We start from the raw sequence: 24,014 nt of genomic DNA on the forward strand, positions 1-24,014 counted from the left end.
GGGCGGCAGGGGTGGCGGCGGGAGAGGGAGGGTTACTGGGTTCCTTGGCAGGAGGCTGATCGGGGCGCATTCTGGCTCTCCACGAGTTATCGAGTTCGGCGGCAGTGGGTGCGCGCTCCTGGAATTCGCGGCGTGGGGGTCTCGAGCCATCCTGAGAGCGTCCCTCACCCCAGGCGGGCGAGCTTCTTCTGAAACCGGGGCCTTCGTTGCTCCGAGGACGGCCGCCTTCTCTAACTGGTCCAGTCACCGGAGAAAGAGGACCCTTGCGCTCCCAGTTGCCAAAGTCGCGCACCTTTCCATCCGACTCAAAGTTGCGACGACCACCGGCACGTTCGCTGCCGGCATCGGAAAGGTTGTCGAGGTTACGTCCGAAAGCCGAGCGGTCGGGCACACGACGGGAAGGTTGCTCGGGAGCGGGCAGAGGGCCCTTGCGAGTCCAGTCAAATTCCTTGACATCGCGCTCCTTGGCTGTTGAGGGTGGTCAGCCTGCGCACAAAATGCCTCGAGAGGGCGAGAAGATACTTACGGGGCTCAGCGATGCTGACGCGAATCGCTCTTCCCTGAAGGGTGGTCCCTGAGAGGTCAAGGGCCTTCTTCAAGCCGTCGACAGTCTCAAATTCAACATAGCCAAAGCCCTTGGGGCTTCTTGTCAACTTATCTTCAACGATACGAACGTTCGTCACACCACATCCAGCAAACAGGTCGTTGATATCGGCCGAGGTCGCATCAAAAGAAAGGTTTCCAACGTGAGCGGTGTAAGGGGGTTGAGTAGGAAGTGGGAGAGGCTCTCTAATCGCATATCCACCACGCTCGCGGTCTGTATCACTCTAGCATTCAGACTGCATTCTTAAGAAACGATTGGGATCGGGAGCCATACCACCAAAGCTACTGCCGAATCCAGCGGAAGAAGGACCAGCGCCGCGGCGGTCACCTCCGTAGCTAGGCTGGGAAGGAGGAGCTATTGCACCTTTAGCCTTGTCATCCTTATCGCAAGTGGAAGAGACTATCATGGGGAAAAGTATCACGATAGTGCGCCTAGTACATACCGGCTGCAAAGTCCTCAAATCAGCAAAACCATCATTTTCCGAGTGTGTTTCACCGACGGGAGTTCTGCAACTTACCAGGCAAAGGCATATCCTCCATCTCATCGGCCCAGGAGCCAAGGCCTGTTTCGCTTAGCACAGTCCATCTCCGCGGGGGGAATTTGTGTGGGAACCTACTCTCGTCGGCCAAGAAGGTGCTGATAGACATCTTCTGGGCTTTCTGCTTCGCGGGCGCTGCATCGGAAGCCGTCAGTACTCATCATAATTTTCGACGCATCTGATCTGGACACTGATGGGATGCACTGAAGGAGGGGTCCGAGGTGGAACAAACCCATGATTGCGGTTGTGGAAATTCAGGAAACGCGCCAAGGGACTTGTGCGCGTCTCAGGTAGGATGTTAGATGGGCCTAAAAGGGGTTATAAGAAAACTTCCAGACAGGAAGATAATAATGATTGCAAGAAATGACGTCTAGTTGTTTGAACAAGTAGACGTGTGATGAATTATTGCAGGTGAACTCCGCAGTTGAAAGGACAGAGGGGGGGAAAGTAGGTTAATCCGTGAGGATAAATTTTAGTATGACGCTAGAAAAGTCAGCCTCAGGAAAAAAAAAGTGTTGGTGCGGCTTCCGGCCTCGACCCAACCCCAGGGCTTTGTCCCGTCGGTGCTTGGTGTGGCATCAAGACGATGCACATTCTTTCCAGATAATCAGGCAATTACTTATCCAGCTGTTACTTGATAATCACTATCTATCATACTTCTAACTTTGTTTCAAGATAGATCGGCCCAATGCAAGCCATCTTGAACTAATCTAGTAATACAACGAGGGAAGCTTGTGCCTTAGCCCGAAGCCGATTCTTATTCTGCAGCCATACTTCTACATATCCGACAGGATATTGAGACTCATGAAAGGCCAGGATCCGTAGAATACAAAGCTGATGGAGACTAAAAGGGCATGAAGAGACCATTATAGGGATACATTCGACAGTATGGTACCTGGCTGGGTCCAGGGGTAGATAGGTGGAGGGGCAACTGTATTACAGGCAAAATAACCCTGCGGTTCAAATTAAGACACTTCACAAGCAGATTTGTCCTACTTTGTACTTATTCTTTCTCGAGACGCCCGATCAGTGTAGAACTGTAAATAGAGTAAGGTGAAACACTGCTGAATCCTGTTAAGTAGTAGATGGATAGATGATCGATAAGGCAATGGACGGTAGAAATCGTCTGCACATGACCCGAGATCACGTGGATTCCCGCCATCCTATGAACATCTAGATAACAACCGGTCTTATTGCTCTCAAGTAGCCAACCATAGCGGCATGCTGCGAAATTATATTCCCTGATCAGTCGCAATATGAGCGGACAGAATGGTCAGAGGCCTGTATTAGGAGAGAATGTGTGGTTGGCGTCATTGAAAGCCGGAGCTTTGAGCGGTGAGTTCTTCACCCTGTCCGGGCAATCCAGATACTTGCCCTTGCGATCTCCGATGGTCCAAATATTACGGGGTTCTCCAAGAAAAAATGCTTACTTGATCATTCAGGCTCTGCTGGCCTCGTCTATGGAGGTATCTCCGGTGTCATAAGGTCTCCTCATCCAGTAATTCATTCGATTTCTTGCGGTATCCACTGGTTTGCATGTGGGACTTCCTTCTGGTGTAAGTCGCATTCCTCCCATGTCTGGTGATGTTGGATGCTCGTGATGCTGACTACTTAATCGCAGGGCTGAGGAGTAACATTTTAAGTCTCCACTATGAGGATAGGGCCTCTCCAAAACAGAGAGCCTATGTCAGCGCTTTCTCTGGTGGCATCGCTGGCGGCGCCGTGACCAGATTAATGGGTACTTGAACTCCAGGACTGCGTGAAATGTGTGACTGACAGGGAACCACTACTAATGCGATTTCGGCTCAGGAGGTCGTCTCATCCCAGGAGTTGTCGTATTCTCGCTGCTCGGCTACCTGGGTCAAAGATCTTACAATGCTATCGATGCATGGCAGGTGCAACACGCAAATACCCCAACGAAGCCAATTCTGCAACGACTAGCAGATTCCAAATGGATTCCACTCAAGACTCTCTCTGATGACGAATACAGGGGGATTCTGGGTGAGAAACTGCTCAGCATTGAGGCTGAGATAGCTATCATCGACGAAAAGATCGAGGGCCTTGAGAAGGCCAAGGCAAGCGGACAGGACATGATGAGGCTGGGTTCTTCATCAACTAGATGATCGCATTGCATCGACATCAGACTTCCTTTCCCTTCCAGGGTTATGGATATGTTCACAAAGTACAATCATCGCGGACTTGTACAGCAACCCAGCTCCGGTTGCATTTAGAAATTTCGTCAGATGTGAGCATCTTGAGCTATGAAGGGTTCCGATCATTGTTGCTCAACAAGGTCTGAGGAGAAGAATTTTGATTCTTCGCTAAAAGCCAGCTAAGTATGGGTGTGGATATTTCTGATGGGAACGGTGCGCAGAAGTATTGTATTATATAGAGAGGAGTAATTTGTAAGATAGCCAACTCAATGAGCTGGAGAGTGCCTCACCATTACTATTGGCAAATTTTCCATTACTTTCATCGACTTTACAAAAGGGCACACCCCTGTATATCACAGCTCAAATACATACAAAAGTTCTCAGAGTCAAATTTGCCCTGATCATGACATTAAAGTGCAAAATAATTGTTTTAATGATTCAATGGCAATGTGATAGTCCAGAGACAAATGTAATACGAAAGCCTTGATTGAATATATAGAAATTTGCATATTTGTTGGCTTGTCTCCTGGTCTTTATCATGACAGATATATCTAATCCTACCCCTGAATGTTGTCATTGAGTAACACATACGAAAGGGGACATGTCATATAGAGGAGTCAGTTTAATTAGATATAAAGATCGACAGCATTCTGGGGGGCCCTATTCCTATTCCTGAGTTTGTGAGTGTTATTAGGCACGTCCAAAGCTTTATGATTTATAGGTCGAGGGTCCTTTACGGGATGATCAACCTATTGTCAAAGCAGGGAAATTCAATGCACATTTCATTCTGTATGACACGCCCTAGTCATTTCCTGAGATAGTAACATTCTGCGGCTCATATTATTCCGGCTAAAGGCGAGCATAGGTACCTACTAGATTAGCAGAGTCGCCAGTTGGCAGTAACCAATAATGCCGAGACAGCCGATCCGCCACAGATAGGTACGTACTCCGTAGGACCGTAGTTGGTTAGCTCTGACCAAGTGGGCAGGCTTTCCGCTTCCAGATTGTCCCAGTTTGCCCGCAAACCACCGTTTGGTCGCTTGTTGCTGACATTATTCTTCTTGGGATAACTAGTTTGATAGATGATGGATCTATGGTTCGTCCGCTCCGGATCTATCTATCGCCTTATGACACCCCCCCCTAACATCATTTAATATCCCTCATATTCTGAATCTACTAAATTCTGTCCGAAGCATGCCTGACTATCACTGTCGAGGCTTTCTTCGGACAATTTGCAGGCCAGTGCGCAATTCTGGTCTTAACTGAGACCTGTCCCTCGCCGACTCCGAACGCTTGTGAGAATTGCTCGAATCGCGGGTCATTCCTCAAGGCAAAAATATTCTAGCCTAGAGAGGTCGGGTCGGCGACTTTTTATATTATAACTGTCTCAAATTATTCGCAGCATCCACCAGTATCTCGATGATTTGTGCTGTCAATCCTCTGGCTCCTGTTCGACGGATCGGTCTCCCTACTGGCGCGAGACGCGATGACACTCTTTAGCCCGACAACCGTCCTCGTGGGTTTCCTCCTCCTCTACCTTTCCTCGTTCCTTATCTTCGCCATCGTTCGGATTGCGACGGGAGTTTCTATTCAGCGAATCGGCTATTTCTCACTCCGCCGCATTGCCTACGTTCCGAGAGAAGGGATACAAATCGAACTTCGTGGCTTGGGGTTATCTCTACATCCTCCTTCCTTCGCGCAGCCAACATGGCTGAGCCTTCGCTTGACGGAACTCAAGGTGACCGTGAACCCTTCAGCTTTGAGCAAGGGTAAGAGCAACACAGCAAAGGCGGATGCGCTAGAGCCTCGAAGCTCTTCGGACGTGGGGGATACTTCGCAGGATGGAGGGGAGAGCACTCCAGCACGAGCTCCGCGGAGCAAGACGTGGAAATCACTCACACGGATGAAGGAGCAGGTAAAGAAGCTACACAGGAAGATACATTGGCTCAAATTGGTGGACGTCGTTGCCGTGAATACAACTATCAACTTCCTCGAAGCTGGTCAATTTCAGATAGGATCGCTCTCGTTGACGGTGGACACCAGGCGGAAAATGGTGGACCGGGCAAAGTTGTTTCGCCGAAAGAAGGATGAGTCTGGTGAACCATGCCCGGCCGAATGGATCATGAATGTGCAAAACGTCCTACTCGCGGTCGATGGCAGCGAGCCGGCTGAGCTTCTGGATCATGTTCAAATCAATATCCACGGACTCCTCCATAGAGATCTCAATGGTCTCAGGGATGCCTCTATTGCACTGAAAATCGGTAGACTCCATATTCCATATGACGAACTGACAACCGTCTCGCAACGGATCAAGCAGTTTCGGCGGTCGAGGAAGGAAGCTATCACCAATGACACGGACGACGAGATATCGTTTGCCGACTTTGTCGAGGAGTTGGACAGGCCCGGCAGTCGTGATGATGCGATTGTGCAAACGGTCGCTGATTCGAAAGAGTTTGCAAGCTCCCTGCTACGTGGGATTCGGGAAATTCAACTGGCTTTGAGCTTCTTCAGACTGTCTCGCGTGGTCCAGCCATCTTCTGCGGCGCAGAAATCGGTCTACTTGAACGTCATATCCCATGAAATCGGCGTTGACCTGCATCGCATGGACCAAAGGAGTCCCGCACATCGCATGTATTTTCAGCGGGACGACGTCGCACATCAGGCCCTTCTGGCCGCCATCTCTCTCTCAGTAAGCTTGGACGATAGCTCAGGCGAGACGGATCACATCATATACATCCCTATGGCTACTACAACAATCAAGACTACGCTCCCTTCCAAGACTGTCGGCTCTTTCGATGACCATAATGCGGAGGAGCGCAACACAAATATTCTCTTTGCTAATTTTGTTATCACATCACCCTCTCTCGATCTAGAACCACACCATCTTGACCGACTTCTAGGTCTGGTTCAAACACGAGCATCCTCCTCACGCGGAAAGAAGCGCGACAATCATCGATTGATTTCACGGCTGCTTCCGAAAGCGAACATTAAACTTTCCGTGCATGAACCCGTCATTCGACTCGTCCTCCCCATAACTAAAGAATCAGCCGGCTCTGATGATGACTATAATCTTCTCATCTCCTCCATATCCACTATAGCTCTCGATATAGAATCTTCGCACTCGTCGGAAGGTGGAGTACATTATTCTCTGTCGTCAGTATATCGGGTCGCAGACCACAAGTTGTACTATCAGACCCCAACCGGGGTCAAGCACAATTTGCTGACTACAGAGACCATGGAACTCAAGGTCCTCCTTAATGCGTCGCCAGAGGTCTGTGTGATCGCTACGGGGACACTGAACACATGTTCCGCCCACATGGTCAATGGTGAGGTCAATCGGGGCATTCGCCAGGTCGTCGAGCAATTCCGAGCCCAGACGCAGAACAGGAGGAGGGCCTCGATGGTACTGGAAGAAAGGAAACCGAGCATACTGAGGCGTATTCCGCCATGGTTACTCAAATTTCAATTTGAGGCCACCGGCCTCAGTCTGGAAATCGCTGGTGTGGACGGTACCGTCTCCAAGCTTTCCCGGGGAGTCTCACTACAGATGCAGTCATGGGCTGCGGAATACAGAGCGCAAAAAGCTGAACCGACTCACATCAACCTTGTACGGCGACGCACCCCAAGTCACTCCACCATCGGTGACGAATCGCCGTTTCGATTTCCTCCAACGTCACCGCCCAGACAAATTCAACACGGTGCTGCGGATGGGAGACGGCTGGCTCTTCACGCTCGTGGCTTCGAAGGCTTTGTGATTGAGTCTGAAGACTACTTGGAGCCTGAGCCGTTTTTCTCCCTTCCCCGATTTGAGGTTGCACTGAGCACCCAAAGTGACCGTCTCGGTCCTATCTTCCATATCAACTCGGTCCTGAAAGGTGTCTATTTGCAGTATTCACTTTATCGCTATTACTGTCTTGGAGTGGCGATGTCTGTTGTTCAGGATGCCTTCATTCATCATCCTACAGAAGCCCCAACCCAGCCACCATTCGAGTGGCAGTCGAAGGATTCTGCAACCTCGCCATCTGTTCCACGGCCACCCCTCAAAAGGAACGAGCTCATCACGGTGGATGTCAGAGCTACAGTCGTTCAAATCAAAACATTCCTGCCTGCAGATCCTCCAATGATGCTACAGATATATGGATTGGCCGCTGGCTCTCACCGTCTGTCATCTCCCTTTGTGAAGGCACAGCTGATTCGCTTACATGCCGAAGCTCCGAAGCTCAAGGGTGTTTGGGCGAGAATCATCAGCATGAATAACGTCAAGGTTGATCTGCGCAAGGTCAAACTAAAGCATGGCTCTAATTTAGTCGAGGAGAAGTCAATAGACATCTGGGCCGACTTTATCCGCATAGGGGTCCCTCATCACATGATCATGCATCGTGTCTTCGACAACTGGGTCAATACTGCTAAAGCTCTCAAGCAGCTCCATCATCGGTTCAAGAACCGTTCATCTGAATTTATTTCAGCAAGGGAACCAGAACCACCAAAGAAGGTTCCACGGATCTCGCTGCGGAGTAAAGCATTATTATTCGAGCTAGAAGATGATGCATTCGAGTGGAAATTGGGTTGCATCTATCGGACAGGTCTACTTGAACAGCGACAACGTTTGGCGCGAGAGGAGGCATTTGAGCTGAAAGTTCAGAAAATTAAGGAGTCAGGACAGCGACGGGTCTCATCAAGGTTGAGAACAAGGTCCAGCCATCGGACCCTTCGCAGCGAACGGACAAGCCATGACACCAAGAGGAGCAAAAGTGCTGATCCGAAGCCCCGCGGCCATGCTCACGATACGAAGCCTGGGCGAGGGAGAAAATTTCGGTATGATACGGAGGGCTCGGCTTGCCTGTCTTGCGATTCCAAAATCCCAGAGGAAAAAGCTTGGTTCCGTCTTCAAGAGCACAATGCTCGATCTTGGAAACAGAAGATTGATGCTGCTTTTCGGTTTCAGGGTAGCTCCATCAAGGAAATTCGGACTCTCTTTTCTGGGGCCGATGAGCCGCCTGAAGATGCTACGGAAACCGAGAAAATTCTCGCCATTCCGAACAGGCCTGGTATCATGTCAGCTCTGATAACTGATCTCAGTCTAGTCATAGACAAACCATCTTTTCCTATTGAAGAGTACCCTTCGTTCCTCCATAGGCTTGGAAAGGGAATCCCTCTTTCCACACAATATGCGTTGCTCGTTCCAATGAGCTTCCATCTTAACATGGGCGAAGCTCGAGTCAACCTGAGAGACTACCCCTTGGACTTATTGCATATACCAGGCTTACGTCCGGGCCAGTCTCCCAGACTCTCAAGTTGGTCGCTGCGAACGGATTTTGTTATAGCCGAAGAATACCGCGACTACAGGTCGTCAAGGAAAGTACAGCTAGAACTCGTTCCATCAACCGAACTTTCGGATGGAACAACGAGTCCTCCCTTCTTGATTGATGTGTGGCGATCCGTGTCTCCTGTGAAGACTTACTCCGATCCTACCATCGAAATCAATACTAGTCTTCCGACGAGCATCTCCTGGGGTATGTCCTATCAGCCTGTGATTCAGGACATGATGAAGATCATAGAAGGCTTCACGAAGACCGAGATAGATCCGTCTGAAAGAGTCGGGTTCTGGGACAAGATTCGACTAAGTTTTCATTCGCGCATACGAGTTCTATGGAAGGAGGACGGCGACGTTCACCTGCGCCTTAAAGGCTCCCGGGATCCATATGTGGTGACTGGCTTCGGAGGCGGCTTTGTCATGTGCTGGAGGAAAGATGTAAAATGGGAAATCCACACTAGCGACGATCCAAAGGAATTTATGAGTGTTACAAGTGGAGAATATGTGCTGGCGATCCCAGACTACAGCCACGAAGCTCGATACGCACAAGAGGCTACCGCTCAGGACTTGGAGAGCAGTTCTTCTTCAAGCGATTTCAAGAACGCAACACATTTCAAGAAGGTCGTGATGAAATTGTCCGGCGATGTCCGATTAGTTGCCGGTTTGGTCTTCGAACGTAACGTAGATGGGGACAAGCGGTCGTTTGACTTCAAACCGCATTATAATGTGATCCTTCAAAATCCGGAGTTTATCGATCCAGAGCAGCGAAAGGTACGTACAATTTGTCTTTCGGAGAGCTTTCCGACTAATTTCTCATCACAGGACTACGACGCCTATCGTGGATTCCGGAGCAACCACATCCACTTGTCCATCTCTGTCGTTGCCCCTGTGAGCAGGAACTGGGACGTTGACCATCTTCAGCCCTCAACAAGCTACAACGCCGTTCACTTGAGTCCGCGATTTTTTACGCACTTCTTCAACTGGTGGTCTCTATTCTCGGGTGTGATGTCTCTCCCCGTCCGCCAGGGTCCTCTTTGGCCTGGGATCACCAAAACCAGCAAGAAGTTCAATCGTCATCTTGCCACTGTCAAGTACAAACTGCTCCTCGCCCCTCTATTTGTGGCTCACATCTACAAACACAAGGATCGTGAGGACTACGCCGAAGATGTGGTCACAGCAACAGGGTTGAAGGTTCGTCTGGACAGTCTTAAGCTCGATATCCATCAGCGCCGGGAGCAAATCAAAACGGTAGCAAAGGGTCGCCTGAAGCAAACAAAGGCAAGCGCAATGCGAATCAACCAAGGCCAATTGGATCTGCAGGCGGCGGATTTCAGAGCTGTTTCAGTCAGTATTGAAGGAACGAATCTCGATGACATAGAGAAGAATCGGGACGATATCATATCTTCCTTCCAACAGCCAGTTCCCTCGGTTGATTTATCACGATTCACTATACCAGACCAAAACCTTGACTGGGTCGATATGGATGACTTTGTTGAGCTCGATTGGATACTCCCTCAAGAGTCCAACCCAAGAACACATATACTCCCTCTTGCGTTCACCCCACGTTTTACCTACTTTCGCCAGACTGATCATGGCGATACAACTCCAGATCAAACAGGGTACAGCGCATTCGGGAACGAGCCCACTCACGATTGCGTTATGTCTGAGAGCAACGAACCTCGTCGGGTACAAATGGAACTGATCAGGGATCGCCTCGCCACCGTTGATGCACAAATACGGAACTTTGATCGTCAGATTGGGGAGCAGGAGCTTCGTATGGCAAAGGATGTCGATCATAATCCCGACCTTAAGAAGGAGTATGATGACTTTGTCAGACAGGCTGAATCACTTGCTCGGAGACGTGCCTTCCTTATGACCGGGCTTCGTCGTCTTGAAATGCAACTTGCACGCGAAGACAAAATCCCAATGGACAAAAAGCCTGAAAACTTCGCGAGTGACAGCACGTTCCGACTTGGTGCTGACTCGGATTCAACGAACGATGGCAAAGAAGCAGATCTCGACGGCCTGTACTCGTCGCGCAACGATGAATACGCTAGTGACTTCAACAACCGCTTTTTGATCCACAACATGCAATTGAAGTGGAACAACTCTCTCCGCAACATTATACTGCGCTACATTCATCAAGTGAGCCAAAGACGAGGTTTCGTGTACTACATGTCCCGCAGAGCCGTCAAATTCATCCTCGATATCGTTGAAGAACAGAACAAAAACAATCAAAGACGATCCAAAATGTTCAAGGGCGAGTCGAGACGGCCTTCCAATGCGGACACAGACGACGACAGTGTGGAGGATCGTATCGAACAACTTCTGAACGATACCAAACGCTTTGTCAGTGCCGAGGAACAGGAAAGCGTTGACACGAGTACCCAGTCCCAGCCAGATTCGGACAGCTCTAGCGAGAATATCTCGCCCGAGTTCACTCCACAGAATAGTTACTATTTACGGCTGATTGCGCCGCAGATTCAGCTTCAGAGTGAGAAAAATCAGAAGTCAGTCGTGTTGGTGGCAGCAAGTGGAATGCAACTGAAAGTGATTTCCATTATGGACAAAGAACGTGTTTCAGACGATGTCAGCGGTTTGGTGCAGCGACGCTTCTCCCTTGACATGGATGGTGCTCAGTTCTTTGTTGCAACTCAGAAGAATCTGATGAATCACTTGCAGTTCTATGCCGGCAATAAGTATGGCAACTCTCCGGGATCGGCATGGCCACCTTGGGTAACGCTCGAAGCCATGTTTGACTTTGAACTGAATCCTTTTGGTTTCTCAAGAATCATCCAGAAGACTTCTGCTAGCTTGAGATACGACAAATACAACAACTTGCGTCTGAAGTACAATGAGGAAGTGGCAAAAGGGCACCCCAAACACGTCGGTCCAGATGGCCAAGAGACCAGGATGGATCGTATCAGCGTTGACTTTCCTCACTTTCGGGCCATTTGCGACTCGGCCGAGTATTACTCAATGTACATCATCGTGCTGGATCTTTTGCTCTATAGCGAACCGTTGGAGAAAGTCAGAAATGAACGTCTTGAACGCATACTTCTCACATCGGATTTCAGCGACTTGAGAGGTGCTCCGGAGATGGTGTTCAAGCTGCAGTCCCGCATCCGTCAATTAGAGGAGATCAAAGAGCATTTCCAGATCAACGCCAAGTATTTGGACAAGCATGGCTGGGAAGATCGGTTGGTGCTGGAAAAAGATCTGGCTCAATGCGAAGACGAGGTATTCTTCCTGATGAAAGCCATCACGACATCTCAAAGGCGGATCGAGCCGACAATGTCTGGAGCAAATGGAATTCTGCGCTGGAATATTTCTGCATCCGAGGTAGTATGGCATCTCATGAAGGACCAGTCTCAGCCGTTGGTCGAATTCCAGCTACGGAACGCTGAGTATGATCGCACGGACAACAGCGATGGCTCTAATCACAACCTCGTGGCCGTTGAACGGATATACGGCTTGAACCTTCTGCCGGACGCCATCTACCCTCAAATCATCGTGCCGTATCTTGACCAGGCCAAGAACCTGGACGAACCCGACGAACATATGATTAAGGTCAAGTGGCACATGTTGGAAGCTGTGGCTGGTATTCCCGTTCTCGATGACTTCGAGGTGTCACTGTTCCCGCTCAAGATACAGTTGGAGCGCGAGCTTGGTCAAAGAGTGTTCGAGTATATCTTTCCGAATGTTGGCTCCAATGCGTTCGAAGGTGGTTTCTCACCTTTCATGATTAAGAACATGAAACCTGTGGATGCCTCGGAATCGGAAGAAGACGATGATAACCCGTCTCCGCCTCCAAGCGCGCAGGACACAAGCGACATGTCAACCGACGATCTTTCAGGAACAAAAGGCCCCGGCGCTATTGAGCTCAGATTGCAGCCCACGCTTTCGCTGGCAGACGAAACGAGACCTCGTTCGCATCAAAGTTCGCATAATCTCAAGGGTCTTGGCATGACGTCGATTCACAAGAAAGAGCAGAAGGACAGCAACCGTCTGGGAGTATCCCAATCGAACCGTCCAGCGACGAGTGCTAGTTCATTGAGCAAGAAGAAGTCAGTTGAGAGTATGCGAATGCTCTCCAGACAACCTACAGATAAGTCATTCGCCAATGGCTCGACCGCCAATGTCGGGGAAGACAAAGGCAAGAAATTTACCCTGATTCCGAACAAAAGCGGTAAATCCAAGGAGGCGCAAGACGATCTATCTCAGATGATGTCTCGCGCATCTAGCTATATGACCCTTGCTCATGTAAAGGTGCACGATGTCGTGCTTTGTTTGAGTTACAAAGGCAAAGGGGAGCACAACCTCGAGGACATCCATGACTTTGTCTTCCGACTTCCTGTTCTGGAATATCGGAACAAGACTTGGTCCAACTTGGATTTGGCTCTGCGACTGAAGAAGGACGTCATCAAGGCTCTGATCTCTCATGCACCTGCGATACTTGGCAACAAATTCTCTCATCATCGACCTTCAAAGCAACAACTGAAACGCTATCGCGAGCTTGCCAATTCATCTCAGCTCCTTCAGAACCCGGACAGTGCGTCAAATACGGGCAAACCCCAGAGCCTAGCGAGTTACGACTCCAACAGCGAATATTCGGAGTCGACATCTCAACGCTCAATCCACTCGGGAACCTCCCCACTCGCGCGATCGCATTCCTTAGGCTCAAGTATGCTCAGCGTCCAGGATCAAGGCACACCATTCGACTCACGCTCTGCGAGTGAAGTTGATGTCGATGCTCGCTGGGAGGTATGTTCTGCAATGTCGTGCGAATCTAGAGAACAGTTAGGAACTAACCACTCCCATAGCAATCTCGCAGGATCGTCAATCCTCCCAACCGCCCAATGACCTCGGGCCAAGCTATTGCAAGAGCTGAGACCAAGATTTGGGATGGGCCCGATGAGAGGTACATACCAAGAAGTTAGCGTCAAGGGAGACTCATCGCTAATAGATTAATGCAGTCACAAGATGACCATCCGAAGCCTTGGGCGAAAGTTGCTGCCATCGCGAAAATAACAGCCTATCGAAAGCCCAGCTCGCTCCAACAGGCCAGCCACGAGCTGTACGACCTCCACTCCAACCACCATCTCCTCTTTCCCCAACCTGCCCTCTCCTCAATCCGAATAGTCTCTCCTCCTTGCCATCCTCGTTTTCAATATCCGGAATCCCATTCGAGCGTCTTGTGCGATGGTGCACCCTTGTGCAGTGGATTGTATTTGGGCGTCAGATACCTGATCCATTTTCTGTTCTTCTCCTGCAAGATAGGCTTTGATATATCGGGTTGTTCGTGCACCCGTCATTTTTTCCCTGTCAATGTTCTAATTTCCTCGACATTTACACCGTTTATGTCCTCCGCCTTCAGCGCTGTATAGTTCTCTTCTTCCCCTGCCTTGTTTTCTCTTTTTCTTTTCATATGGGAATACGGCGATGGAGAGGGATTAGATCGAGTTGGTTGCATTTCATGGTGCTGTCGTTATACTTCTGATAGTACATACTTCAGGCGCCCTGTTGGGAGTACCTTGCTCGTTTTTGGATACCACGAATGGATAGATGGATAATAGGAATAGCATTGTTTTCTTCGAAGGCGGCTTCTTACAGGTAGCTTGGCAAAGGAGATGACAGACTTGATGATACTACACAAGGTGATATTGTTACAGAAGACATTGAGACGCGCACTGAAGCTTAAGAGAGCGTTGATACAATTTGTGGAAAAGCAAGAAGAAAATCATACCGAAACAACCGCTGGGGTATCTATGTACATCACACATCTCGCCGTAGATTCTGATTGTGTTTGAATAAAGAAAAAATGCTGTCCGATTTTCCCGTGTCCCCGACTTGACGGTTCTCTCCCAACGCCAGATATAGTTCATAGTAGCATAACGACCGTAAAACCGATTAACCTGCTCCAATTGGATCGAAGAGATTGTTGACAGGATGATCACACGTTCGAGTGACCATCAGACGGAGTAGTCGGCGACGACTGCTTTTCCCGCACCCAGGGCAAGAAACTGGGTAGGTGGTCCTGGACAGATTCCAGACGGGTCCGTGCCGTCGGGGCACCGACGACATCAGTGTATGTTGGCACGCCTCCCTGCCCGCGATTCTCCGTCCAGGCTTCCTTCTCGCGGCGAAGGTCGCTTTTCACCCAGGGGATGGTGATGAGGGTCCAGACGCCGGCCCAAGCGAAGGGGAGGGACCAGCCCAGCTATTTGAATGTTAGTAATTGTCTTATCTTGGTCTCTTTTGGGATGTAATATGGGGACTGACCGTGTAGGCGACGGGTGTCGAGGTAGTGAAGATAATGGCGGTAATGGCAGCTGCACAGACGATTGAACCTCCGGCCCAGAACATGTTCATTTCGAACAGCATGCGCCGGAAGTACGGGCTCGAGAGGTATCGGGTGCGCAGTGCGTATCGGTAAATCTGGCCGCCGCCTCCGTCGACGGCAACGACATCTTCGATGAGGACATAGAGGGCTGTGGGCATCACGGAGCCCTTTGGTGTGGAAGATATTCGAAAGGGGGCTTTGACTCCACACATGCGGAGAATATCGAGGGTAAGGTAGACGCCGCCAAAGTAGAACATCACGGTGGGAAGGACCATGGCGACGAGGCGTACTGTTCAATTCCCGCGGATAATCAGCAAGGCGGAGGGCGATTGGATGAAACTCGAGCATGGAGACATACCATATGGTTCCGTTTGCACCGTACCACTGACCAGACTGTTTAGCATCCTAACTCCGACGACGGCTCGCAGACTTGCGTTACTTACACAATGAGCTCGACTGCCAGAATCAACCAGACAATAGTGAAATTGATATGGAAGAAATCCAGCTACCGCCGAATATCAGTACTCGTCATCACATGCTTAATATCCTTTCCGAGCCTACCCATGATTTCCTTGCGTTCAATGGTCGAGACCGCGAATCTTTCCGTATCAGGTGATAGAGACGGTAGAAGTATTCGAAGACGGAGACACCTCCAAGGGACGCAGTGACGATGGAGAAGACTATCCGTCCATTGTGGTGAGTGATGAGCAGCCCGTCCAAGTCCATAGCACATGCAATAAGAACTCGGTTACATACCCACATTATGCGACAAGTCCGTGGCGTACCACAGAGCCCAGTAGAGCACCAGAGGTTGGGCCAATGTATCGAGGATAAACACTGTCCAAAAAAAGGCGATAGATTTCTTTCTGGTATGCAATGAATAAGGCAGTGGGGGAGGCTCTAGGGGCACCGTGGTGGAAGTTCCTTCCTCCATCAGTCCAGAGTGGCGATTTGTGTTGGATGAGTGGTGTGCGATGCTGCGCTCGGAGATGGAGTGGCTAGACGGTGAGACTCATGGCAAGGCGCTCGCTGGTGTGAGCGCTCGGAGTAATGATGATGAACAACGGGAATAATAATTGCAAGTCAAGCTGAAAAGAGGCGAACTTGAAGCTTTATCATTAGCATCCAAAACTCAGCAGACAGACGGAGGCGTCCGGAACTGACGGATTGAATATACTCGCCTTCGCCGTGAGTATTATTTTAAGGTTTCTTTGGATAGCGGACTTAGTTTCCTCAGGCTCCCCAACCAGCATGGTGCCTGACGTAACAGGCCTCAGGGCTGATGATGTCATCTTGTTGCTATTGTCGACCCGCTGTCATTTTTCTTGGTTGTTTGGATGTTATAATATCTCTGATTTGGTCGGCGATCAACCTCCATTGGCAATGAGTCTAGAATGATATAACCTGACCTAGGATGAACACGGGGTTCATGGCTTGGGTGATGTATGTCTATCCTATCCCTGCCATGCTGTTGTCTTAGAATATACAGTGGAGGTAAGTAGTACCTTACTACTTAATGGCAGTACTGATTGACAATCATAGCAACTGAACATCTATAGGGCCATGAGCACCAAACAATTGCCTTGTTCATCTCTGTCACGGACTCACGGCACCGGATCTCAGGATACAGTTTGCATCCTGCAAAGTATGCCAAAGTCGAGACTTGAGACACTTGGGTTCCAGACCCACCCGGCTGATCATTAGCGATCCCAGCATGAGTATTTTATGCAAACAGTACGGACATAGCATTGAGTGGAGAAATATGCTTGAAAAAAGGATATAAAACATTTACTTGTGTTATCTTAGCATCCAGGCAAGGTGTCCGAGTGGTCTAAGGAGCACGGTTCAGGAACTGGCAATAAACTGATTCATCAGTTTCCGTGTCTCGAAAGGGGCGTGGGTTCGAATCCCACCCTTGTCATTTATTTTTTTGTGGTTTTTCTGTCTCATTCGAATGGGAAATAGTCTGGATCATTGGAGTCAAATTTGCCTTCCAAACTGGCCCCTGTTGTAGACTCAGTAGTTATAACTAGTTGTTGGGAATATCATTGACAGTCAGCGTCGGTGCAAAATCACGTGATAACATCCGCCACCCGTCAAGTTTTTCGTTTCTCCCGCTCACGATTTTTGTTTCTCCTACGGCGGCGGTTCGAATCTCGTCTCCTGCTTCCATTTACCAACCGCAGAAGAATTTTTTCTCAACTCTATGCTATGATACCTCGTTCATCCAGAACTCTACCGGCTGTCCTAGAACCATGGAGACAAGATGGCTCCCAGCTTACAAGACTTGATTGATCATCTTCTCGCGGAGATTGCGCTCTGTGGCGACCAAGGTGGGTTTGTCCTCTGGCGTCGTCGTACTTGTGTTTTTCCCACTTCTCCTGCATGTTGCTGCATCCGCACCAACTAGTTTAAGCATACTCAACCTTAGTGCCGTCTCCCATTCATCCAATAAGACTGCCCGTCATGTAGTTCATCTCTAGCTTCATCCTCACATGGTATCTTATTCACACCACTCACACTAACTAACATGCATAGGCGCATCTCCCGCGGATATCTTGACTTTCATCGACGCATTCTACTCCAGGGAAGCCCAAGAGACATCTGCACGGAGTCATACTGTGGATCGCCCATTCCAGGAAAAAGTCTGGTCTTGGTTGACAAGACACCCAGAGGTCTCAGTCGGCCGAGATCGAGAGAGCAATCACTTGCCCCTGAATGATGCTGAGCGACTCGTTCATGAGGCGGATCCTGACCATGCGGTTCGGGTTTTCGTCTCTAGGGAAAGGAGATGGCTAGCGGTGGCTGGTCATGAGCCGGATGAGACCAAAGTCCTTCCCTTGGAATTCGCACTTCTTTCCATCATTGCGTCCCATAAATCCAATGGAATCTTCCAAACAGATCTAGTGAGACTCAGTGGCCAGGATAAGCGTTCCGTCCCCAAGCGGACCGACATGCTACAACAGAAGGGGTACATTGAGAAAAGGGCGATACAGATCAAGTCCGTGCGGACCAGTCTGTGCGTGCTGCGAAGATTCTCCAAGTGCGACCTCTCTGGTGCAGGCACAGCGGCCGATCGGGAAGAGCGCCTTATCGACTTTAAGGACTTCAGCGACAAGCTCTTTGCCATCCTTCGGGAGTACAAGATTATTTCCCGCACCGACCTCAAGAGGGTTCTCGGGTTCGCCGATCCCTGGCGATGGAGAGTTCTCTCCCGAGCACTGCGCAAATTCGAACGTATCGGTGTGCTCAAGCGCGTTAGGGCGACGTCACAGTATGCGGATGATATGAAGAAGCTGCATCCCTGTGTGATGCTTATTCGCGAGCCGACGGAAAGGGACTATGAGCTATTCCATGAATATAGCGCAAGTATTTACACCAACCTCGAGCAGGAGGATGGGTTAGAGCTGGAAGACGGTTCAGGTGCAGCTGATGCCAGTGAAGATTTCTCCTCTGCGGGGATCCACAAAGCAGTTGGTATGGTCAAGCAAGAAGGGGATGTGGAGGAGGCTGGTCGAACGATTCCTGCTTGGTCTCCGGATCGCAACATACATAATCAGATATTCGACATTGTCGACCAAGCGGGAACCTCTGGCATTACCAACCAAGTGAGTTTGCAAATGGATAGCACAATGTGTGAGATGGCTCCTGTTGACCTTCTTTAGGATCTCCTCCGAGCTGGTTTCGGGAGCTTCTTCCGCAGACCACTGGAAAACACATTGGCCCGGTTAGTGGAATGCTGGCAGCTGTCGCAGCCCCTGCACCTGCGCCGTCTAGCCATTGTGCGAGACACGGCACTTGAAAAGACCATCACACATTATATTCATTACTCTACGGCGAACTTCCAAAAACTCGTTGATGCCGGAGAGGCATCGTGGGAAGCTGTCGAGTTTGTCCCCAGGGACACCAAGGCAGATAAAATTCGTGTACCGCCCGTCGATGCTGTTCCCGAACTGGATGAAAATGGATTGCCCAAAGCTGTCCCTACGAAGGATCTCGTCAAGAATGGCAATGCGTCGCTTCTGGCTGGCATCTTGGTAGTCAACCCAGCGGATTACAACTGCACTGGACATGATCCTACGCCGGTACGGCTGAAGGATGGTAGCTATAGTAAGTTTTGGCTCATGACAAGGAGTGAATCACCGATATTGATTCTCGATCAGTAATACGTTTCGGCGTGCCACGCATGAATCGAACCGGGCGTCCGAAGGGGACCCCGAACAAAGTAAAGCTCGAAGATGAACATCTGTCTGAGTTGGAAACAGTTCCCGAGCAAGACCCCGGGACTATCAGGCGCTTGAAGAAAGCACAACGCGACGCAGAGAGATTTCGAGGAATGTCTGAAAAAGAGAAACTCGAGGCGCTGGGACTGGACGAAACGTGGACTGAATACAGTGTCTTGCTCATTGAGCGCACAAAACCTGGTGTGTACATCACCCCTCGCGGACGACGCAGACCAGCGGGGAAACGACAAGGTCGTCCGAGAATCTCCCGCCTTGCAGTTTTCAAGTCTCCAAAACTAGCAACACTGCCTTGGTTCACTGAGAGCCAGGGAGGTGAACCAGAAGATGAGGCTGCTAGCACCATTCAACAAGTTTCTCGTGCCCAAAGTGTTGAACAGACCCCTGTTACCTCATTTACCGCGATCAATACCCCTGCAACGACTTCTTTAGCGCCAGACACTCCTTCGAGAGGTACGAAAAGAACGCTCCGAAGTCAGATTCACCTCGAGGCAGAACCTGAGCCGAATCATGAAAGACAGTCTAAACAGCGACGTCTTGAAGACACCGAGGTTTCTCAAGATGTTGCTGAGGCTGATGTCTCAATGTCTGAGGAACCATTGTCAGGTGGACAGAGGACTGGTGAGCCAGCCCCTTCTCGGGCCAACAAACGGAGAAGAGAAGCGTCTCCAATTCCTACCAAGGAAGATGGTGCAGTCCACAAGAGCATGCAAGGGCTAGACACTGAGGTGGCACAAGTTCCGCCAACAGCAGAAAAAAAGCAAGTCGCCCTGTCGCGGCCTCGTGAAATCTTAGAAACACCGTCCAAAAAGCCTCGATATGAACCTCAAGCTCCGCGAGTTGAAGAAACTGCCTCAACCCTTTCTCCGGCAGCCACGATGGAAAATGTCGCTGAGCAGCTTGCTCCAGCAGAGCCTCCCAAGGCCGAGAATGGAGAAGACCGCCCGGTTGACGCAGAAGCAATGGACACGCCATTGGAAGGCACAGCTCATGAGGACATGGCGGTGGATGAGGACGCCCCAGCTGCAACTGCCGAATCAGGCACTACTACTATTAACGTCCAAGAAGCCGATGCTATCGACCTCAAGCCCACTGACCAGACACAAGACGTTGAGCAGCGCGACGTATCGCAGACGCCAGAGGGGCAGAGACAGCGCACAAAGAGGCCAGACAAAGTCGGCTCTGTTGCGGTCTTACGTAGGAGCATCATCATGGATATTATTGAGAAAGCTGGAGGCGCGTACTCCATGGGTACCGAAATATGGTACCCATTTGCAACTGCATGGAAGAAGACCAGATACAAGGAAAAGCCCGACATGCGCACAATCAAGACATCTGTTAAACACATGATTGATGCAGGCAAACTTCGGCAGTTCACATTCAGCGGGAGGGACAGCAAAGGGGTAATGGTAACAAAGAGTATTATCGCCAAGCCTGAATTGCAGCCTGACGATCCGATAATCAAAGACTTGCAGCACGAGATGCTTACCACAACAGCCCGATACTACTTCCCACCCGGCGTTGAAGTGGATCCTGAAATGACAAAATCAGGTGCGAAAAGTGCAAAGAGTACGCCGAGCGGCGAACCCAAGGTGGTGAAACTCCCTATTGAGCGTGGGATTACCGTGCATTTACATCAAAAGCCAGCCTTTGTCCTGGCTCTGGAAAAGAGAAAGGGACAAAGCATTCAACGACGGCTACTGCAGCGCCTCCAGGCAGATACGGAGATTCGACGTCCCTCTGGAGTTGTTCGACTCGCCAAACTTCAGCGAGGGGCCGCACGGGATTCTCTGGAACGCGATCTGACGCCCATCTCCAGGGACCGAGAAAAGGGTCAGCGACGAAAACGTATCCTGAAGCATCGCACCCCAGCTGGAGAAGAAGGAGAAGAGGAAGCCCCCAGAGCTCCCCGCAGGTTGAAACGCCTCTGGATGCCTATTTCACTCATGGCACCTTATGCGATGCTCATGAATACAGTGCAGACGTTCCATTCAAGTACGGGCACCTTCTCGACAGAGGCCGGGCTCGTTGCGCTCCGAGCTGCGGCCGTTGCTCGTGCAAGAGCCGCCTTTCGATTCCCGAAATCTCTGGATGACCTGTTGGACCAGGTAAAAGGACGCCCAGTAGACTTCTCTGGGACCGTGGATCCCCGGACAAGCAAGTTCTTCTGGGAGACCGGTGGGATTTTGAGGTGGGAGCTCCAAAACGAAGAATTCATACTTGAAAGACGGGCAGAAGAAGGCCAGGAGTTTCCTTTTATCGATCAAACCTTTGAGGATTTTCCAGAGGAAGTCCCGATAGAAGGGGATATCCAGATTGAAATTGATCGGAGCGCCTATCCTAGGGTGCGCGTTCCGAGAATCAGGAAGATCAGAGAAGCAGCTCGCCGTTTGGAATTACTGGAACCTGAGAAACCTCCACCGGAAGAGGTAGAGGAATCGGAAGAGCCTTCGGAATCAGAAATTTCCTCTGACTCTGAAGATTCTGACGACTCGCTGGATGCAGTGGATCTGCTGTTCTCCGCTGACTCACGTAGACGGCGCAACAACTACGTCCCGCAAAACCGTCGCTTGGAGAAACTGAATTATTCACTAGCTGCGAAAGGACCCGAAGATGTCGTTGTGGCAAAAGCGCCAAACCGACCGTCTGCCCGCCGGAATCGAGCTCTTCAGCATCTGCCACGACTGATAGCCGAAAGGATTTTGACTGCGATCGTGGTCGTTAGGACATTAGCGGGCGGCTATGAAGGCAAGATCGTTGACTGGCAGCTAGTTTGCCAGAGTTTTCCCAACCAGGACCCGAAAATCATCCAAGAGCGGGGGAAGAATATTCTCAGCAGAAACCGACTGCATGTAGCGAAGATGCAGAGTGACTTTCAGGAACGGTTCATTGTGGCATACGCGAATGGCCAGGTGCCGCCGATCGATTATGAAGACTTGGAGGGATATGATTGGGAGAGGGTTGTCGACTGGGCACAGGCAGAGCTGGACATTCCCAAGTCCGAGAAGCTGCCGGATCTTCCTGCTACCAAGGAGCAGTTCGACAGCGTGTTTGAGCTGCGCGAGGAGGCGTCGGTCACGCTGGATGAACTCTATCAGAATACCCATGGAGTGACTGTGAACCGCAGACGTGCTCTCTACGCAGGCGTTCCTTTCGCCATCCCCTTGCCTGAGAAGCCGGCTCAACCTACAGCACGACAGGCCGAGCTTGCCCGGTTGCAAGTGGCCAAGACGTGGGTTCGAGCCAACATCGTCGCACCGGAGGAGTCGTACCGGCCCGCGGAGGCCCGGCAGGCCCTGGCCAATTTCGGAGGCAGACTTGTCGACGATGCGCTGCAGTCATTGACGACGGAGCGGGTAGTATCGCAGGGCAACAGAGGGCGCATTACACCGGGCCGCAACTACGACATCACCGAGTTCTTCCTCCACATGCTGGGCCGCAGGCGGAACATCGAGGTTACGCAGCTCCGGCGAGCCGCGCGGTTCAAAACCGGAACCTTGGATCCGGCACTGCAAAGCACAGGCTCGTTCGCCATCAACTACCACGCGGAAGACGGCGACATCCTCGCCCTGATCAACCTCGCCGCCGAGCGCAGAATCATCCTGAAACCGAAGGATCCCCCACGGGACAAATTCGGTCTTACAGACGGCGGCTATTTGACCAGACAAATGGATAAAGATAAGCTGCGCTTCGTCGTCGAGGTGCAACCCGTCGAGGGGTCGTATCCATACGGCAACCCGATCCGGGAGAAAGTCGCCAATACGCCCCCGCCGTGTCCGCCACGTGCCGCCATCACCGAAGGCGAATTCGTCCCGGAGAAGATTCCCCTGTGGTTTGATATCCATGGCAACTTTGTCAGAGTGCTCTGGGAGTTTGCCGTGGCGGCTGTCGTGGGGATCGTCGCGGCGCGCCCGGGGATCAGTGCCAAGGCGACTGCGAGCATGGTGCAACCGTCGATGGGAGCGTGGGAGGTGCTGCTCCTGTTCAGATGGATGGCGGATGTGGGGGTTCTACGAAGGGAGAACGAGTATGAAGAAGCCGTCGAGGAGACGACCGGATGGCAAGTTCAGGAATGGTGGTGGATGGTGTTGGCATGACTACCAACTACCTGACTCGCGGATCTGAGATGTAATAGTATCTAATTTCAAACAAAGCTCTGTGTAGTATACTGTCATGATAGCGAGCCGAACCTCGAATAAACATCACTCCGTGTATGCACCAATCAACCAAGAAAAACAAATCAATTATCCAAAATAGTTCCTTGGGACCAGCCCACCTAACAGAAAGGAAGACAGCCGCTAATACTCCTCTGACTTTGCCATCCGTCGTATGATCATAAACGCCAACGCGATGAGAACACCCAGGATGGCTCGATCGAGCCAGGGGGCATCCGAGGATGTGGATTGTGCGGTAGCAGGACGGGAAGTAGTCTGGACGGGGGTCGTGCGTGTCGGCGTAGGCGCAGGCGCAGACGACAGAGACGATACCTGCGGCGACGACGGCGCAGCATCCACCAAAGTCGTTGACGACGGGGCGCGCGATTCCTGCCGAGAAGAAGCCGTCTCTGCACCCGTATGCGCCGGTTCCGCTTCCAACGCAGCAGCAGCAGCACCATCACCCTGCCTGCTCTCGTCTGTAGCAGCACCCTCCTCCCGCGGACCCCCATTCTCATCCTCATCCTCAACAGCCACCCCCTTCGCCCGACAAACCTCCCTCCACTCGCCCAACACCTCCTCATTCGACCTCCCCCCCTCGCAAACATCACACACCCACCCCCGGCTCTCAGCCGCATACTGCCTCCTCACACCGTCGCCCACATCC

The 24,014-nt window shown here is 50.9% G+C and overlaps 5 protein-coding genes across 5 annotated transcripts; 2 read left to right on the top strand and 3 right to left on the bottom strand.

Annotated features, from left to right (window-relative positions):
* Positions 1-526: 526 nt before the first annotated feature.
* CDV56_100167 (translation initiation factor 4B) lies at positions 527-1,378 on the bottom strand (the record flags this gene model as incomplete). Its single annotated transcript, XM_026753786.1, has 5 exons — positions 527-817; positions 878-958; positions 1,122-1,166; positions 1,221-1,277; positions 1,375-1,378. Coding segments are annotated over 5 exons (478 nt in total), but the record flags the coding sequence as incomplete, so codon positions are not given.
* A 3,403-nt stretch (positions 1,379-4,781) lies between these two features.
* CDV56_100928 (FMP27 family protein) lies at positions 4,782-13,640 on the top strand (the record flags this gene model as incomplete). Its single annotated transcript, XM_026754547.1, has 4 exons — positions 4,782-9,380; positions 9,432-13,373; positions 13,433-13,530; positions 13,586-13,640. The coding sequence occupies 4 exons, from the start codon at positions 4,782-4,784 to the stop codon at positions 13,638-13,640; spliced, it is 8,694 nt and encodes a 2,897-aa protein (XP_026610190.1).
* A 922-nt stretch (positions 13,641-14,562) lies between these two features.
* CDV56_102325 (uncharacterized protein) lies at positions 14,563-15,886 on the bottom strand (the record flags this gene model as incomplete). Its single annotated transcript, XM_026755944.1, has 6 exons — positions 14,563-14,829; positions 14,892-15,241; positions 15,311-15,336; positions 15,396-15,457; positions 15,514-15,632; positions 15,709-15,886. 6 exons carry the CDS (start codon positions 15,884-15,886, stop codon positions 14,563-14,565), a joined length of 1,002 nt encoding a protein of 333 aa, XP_026610191.1.
* Positions 15,887-17,218: 1,332 nt separating this feature from the next.
* CDV56_102658 (putative TFIIIC transcription initiation factor complex subunits Tfc3) lies at positions 17,219-23,290 on the top strand (the record flags this gene model as incomplete). Its single annotated transcript, XM_026756277.1, has 4 exons — positions 17,219-17,285; positions 17,491-18,560; positions 18,618-19,062; positions 19,116-23,290. The coding sequence occupies 4 exons, from the start codon at positions 17,219-17,221 to the stop codon at positions 23,288-23,290; spliced, it is 5,757 nt and encodes a 1,918-aa protein (XP_026610192.1).
* A 201-nt stretch (positions 23,291-23,491) lies between these two features.
* Positions 23,492-23,986, bottom strand: CDV56_103411 (uncharacterized protein; the record flags this gene model as incomplete). The annotated part of the gene is made up of 1 exon (XM_026757030.1): positions 23,492-23,986. A coding segment is annotated over one exon (495 nt), but the record flags the coding sequence as incomplete, so codon positions are not given.
* Positions 23,987-24,014: the final 28 nt, after the last annotated feature.

Source organism: Aspergillus thermomutatus (assembly GCF_002237265.1).
Source record: "Aspergillus thermomutatus strain HMR AF 39 chromosome Unknown NODE_346, whole genome shotgun sequence".
Taxonomy (NCBI): domain Eukaryota; kingdom Fungi; phylum Ascomycota; class Eurotiomycetes; order Eurotiales; family Aspergillaceae; genus Aspergillus; species Aspergillus thermomutatus.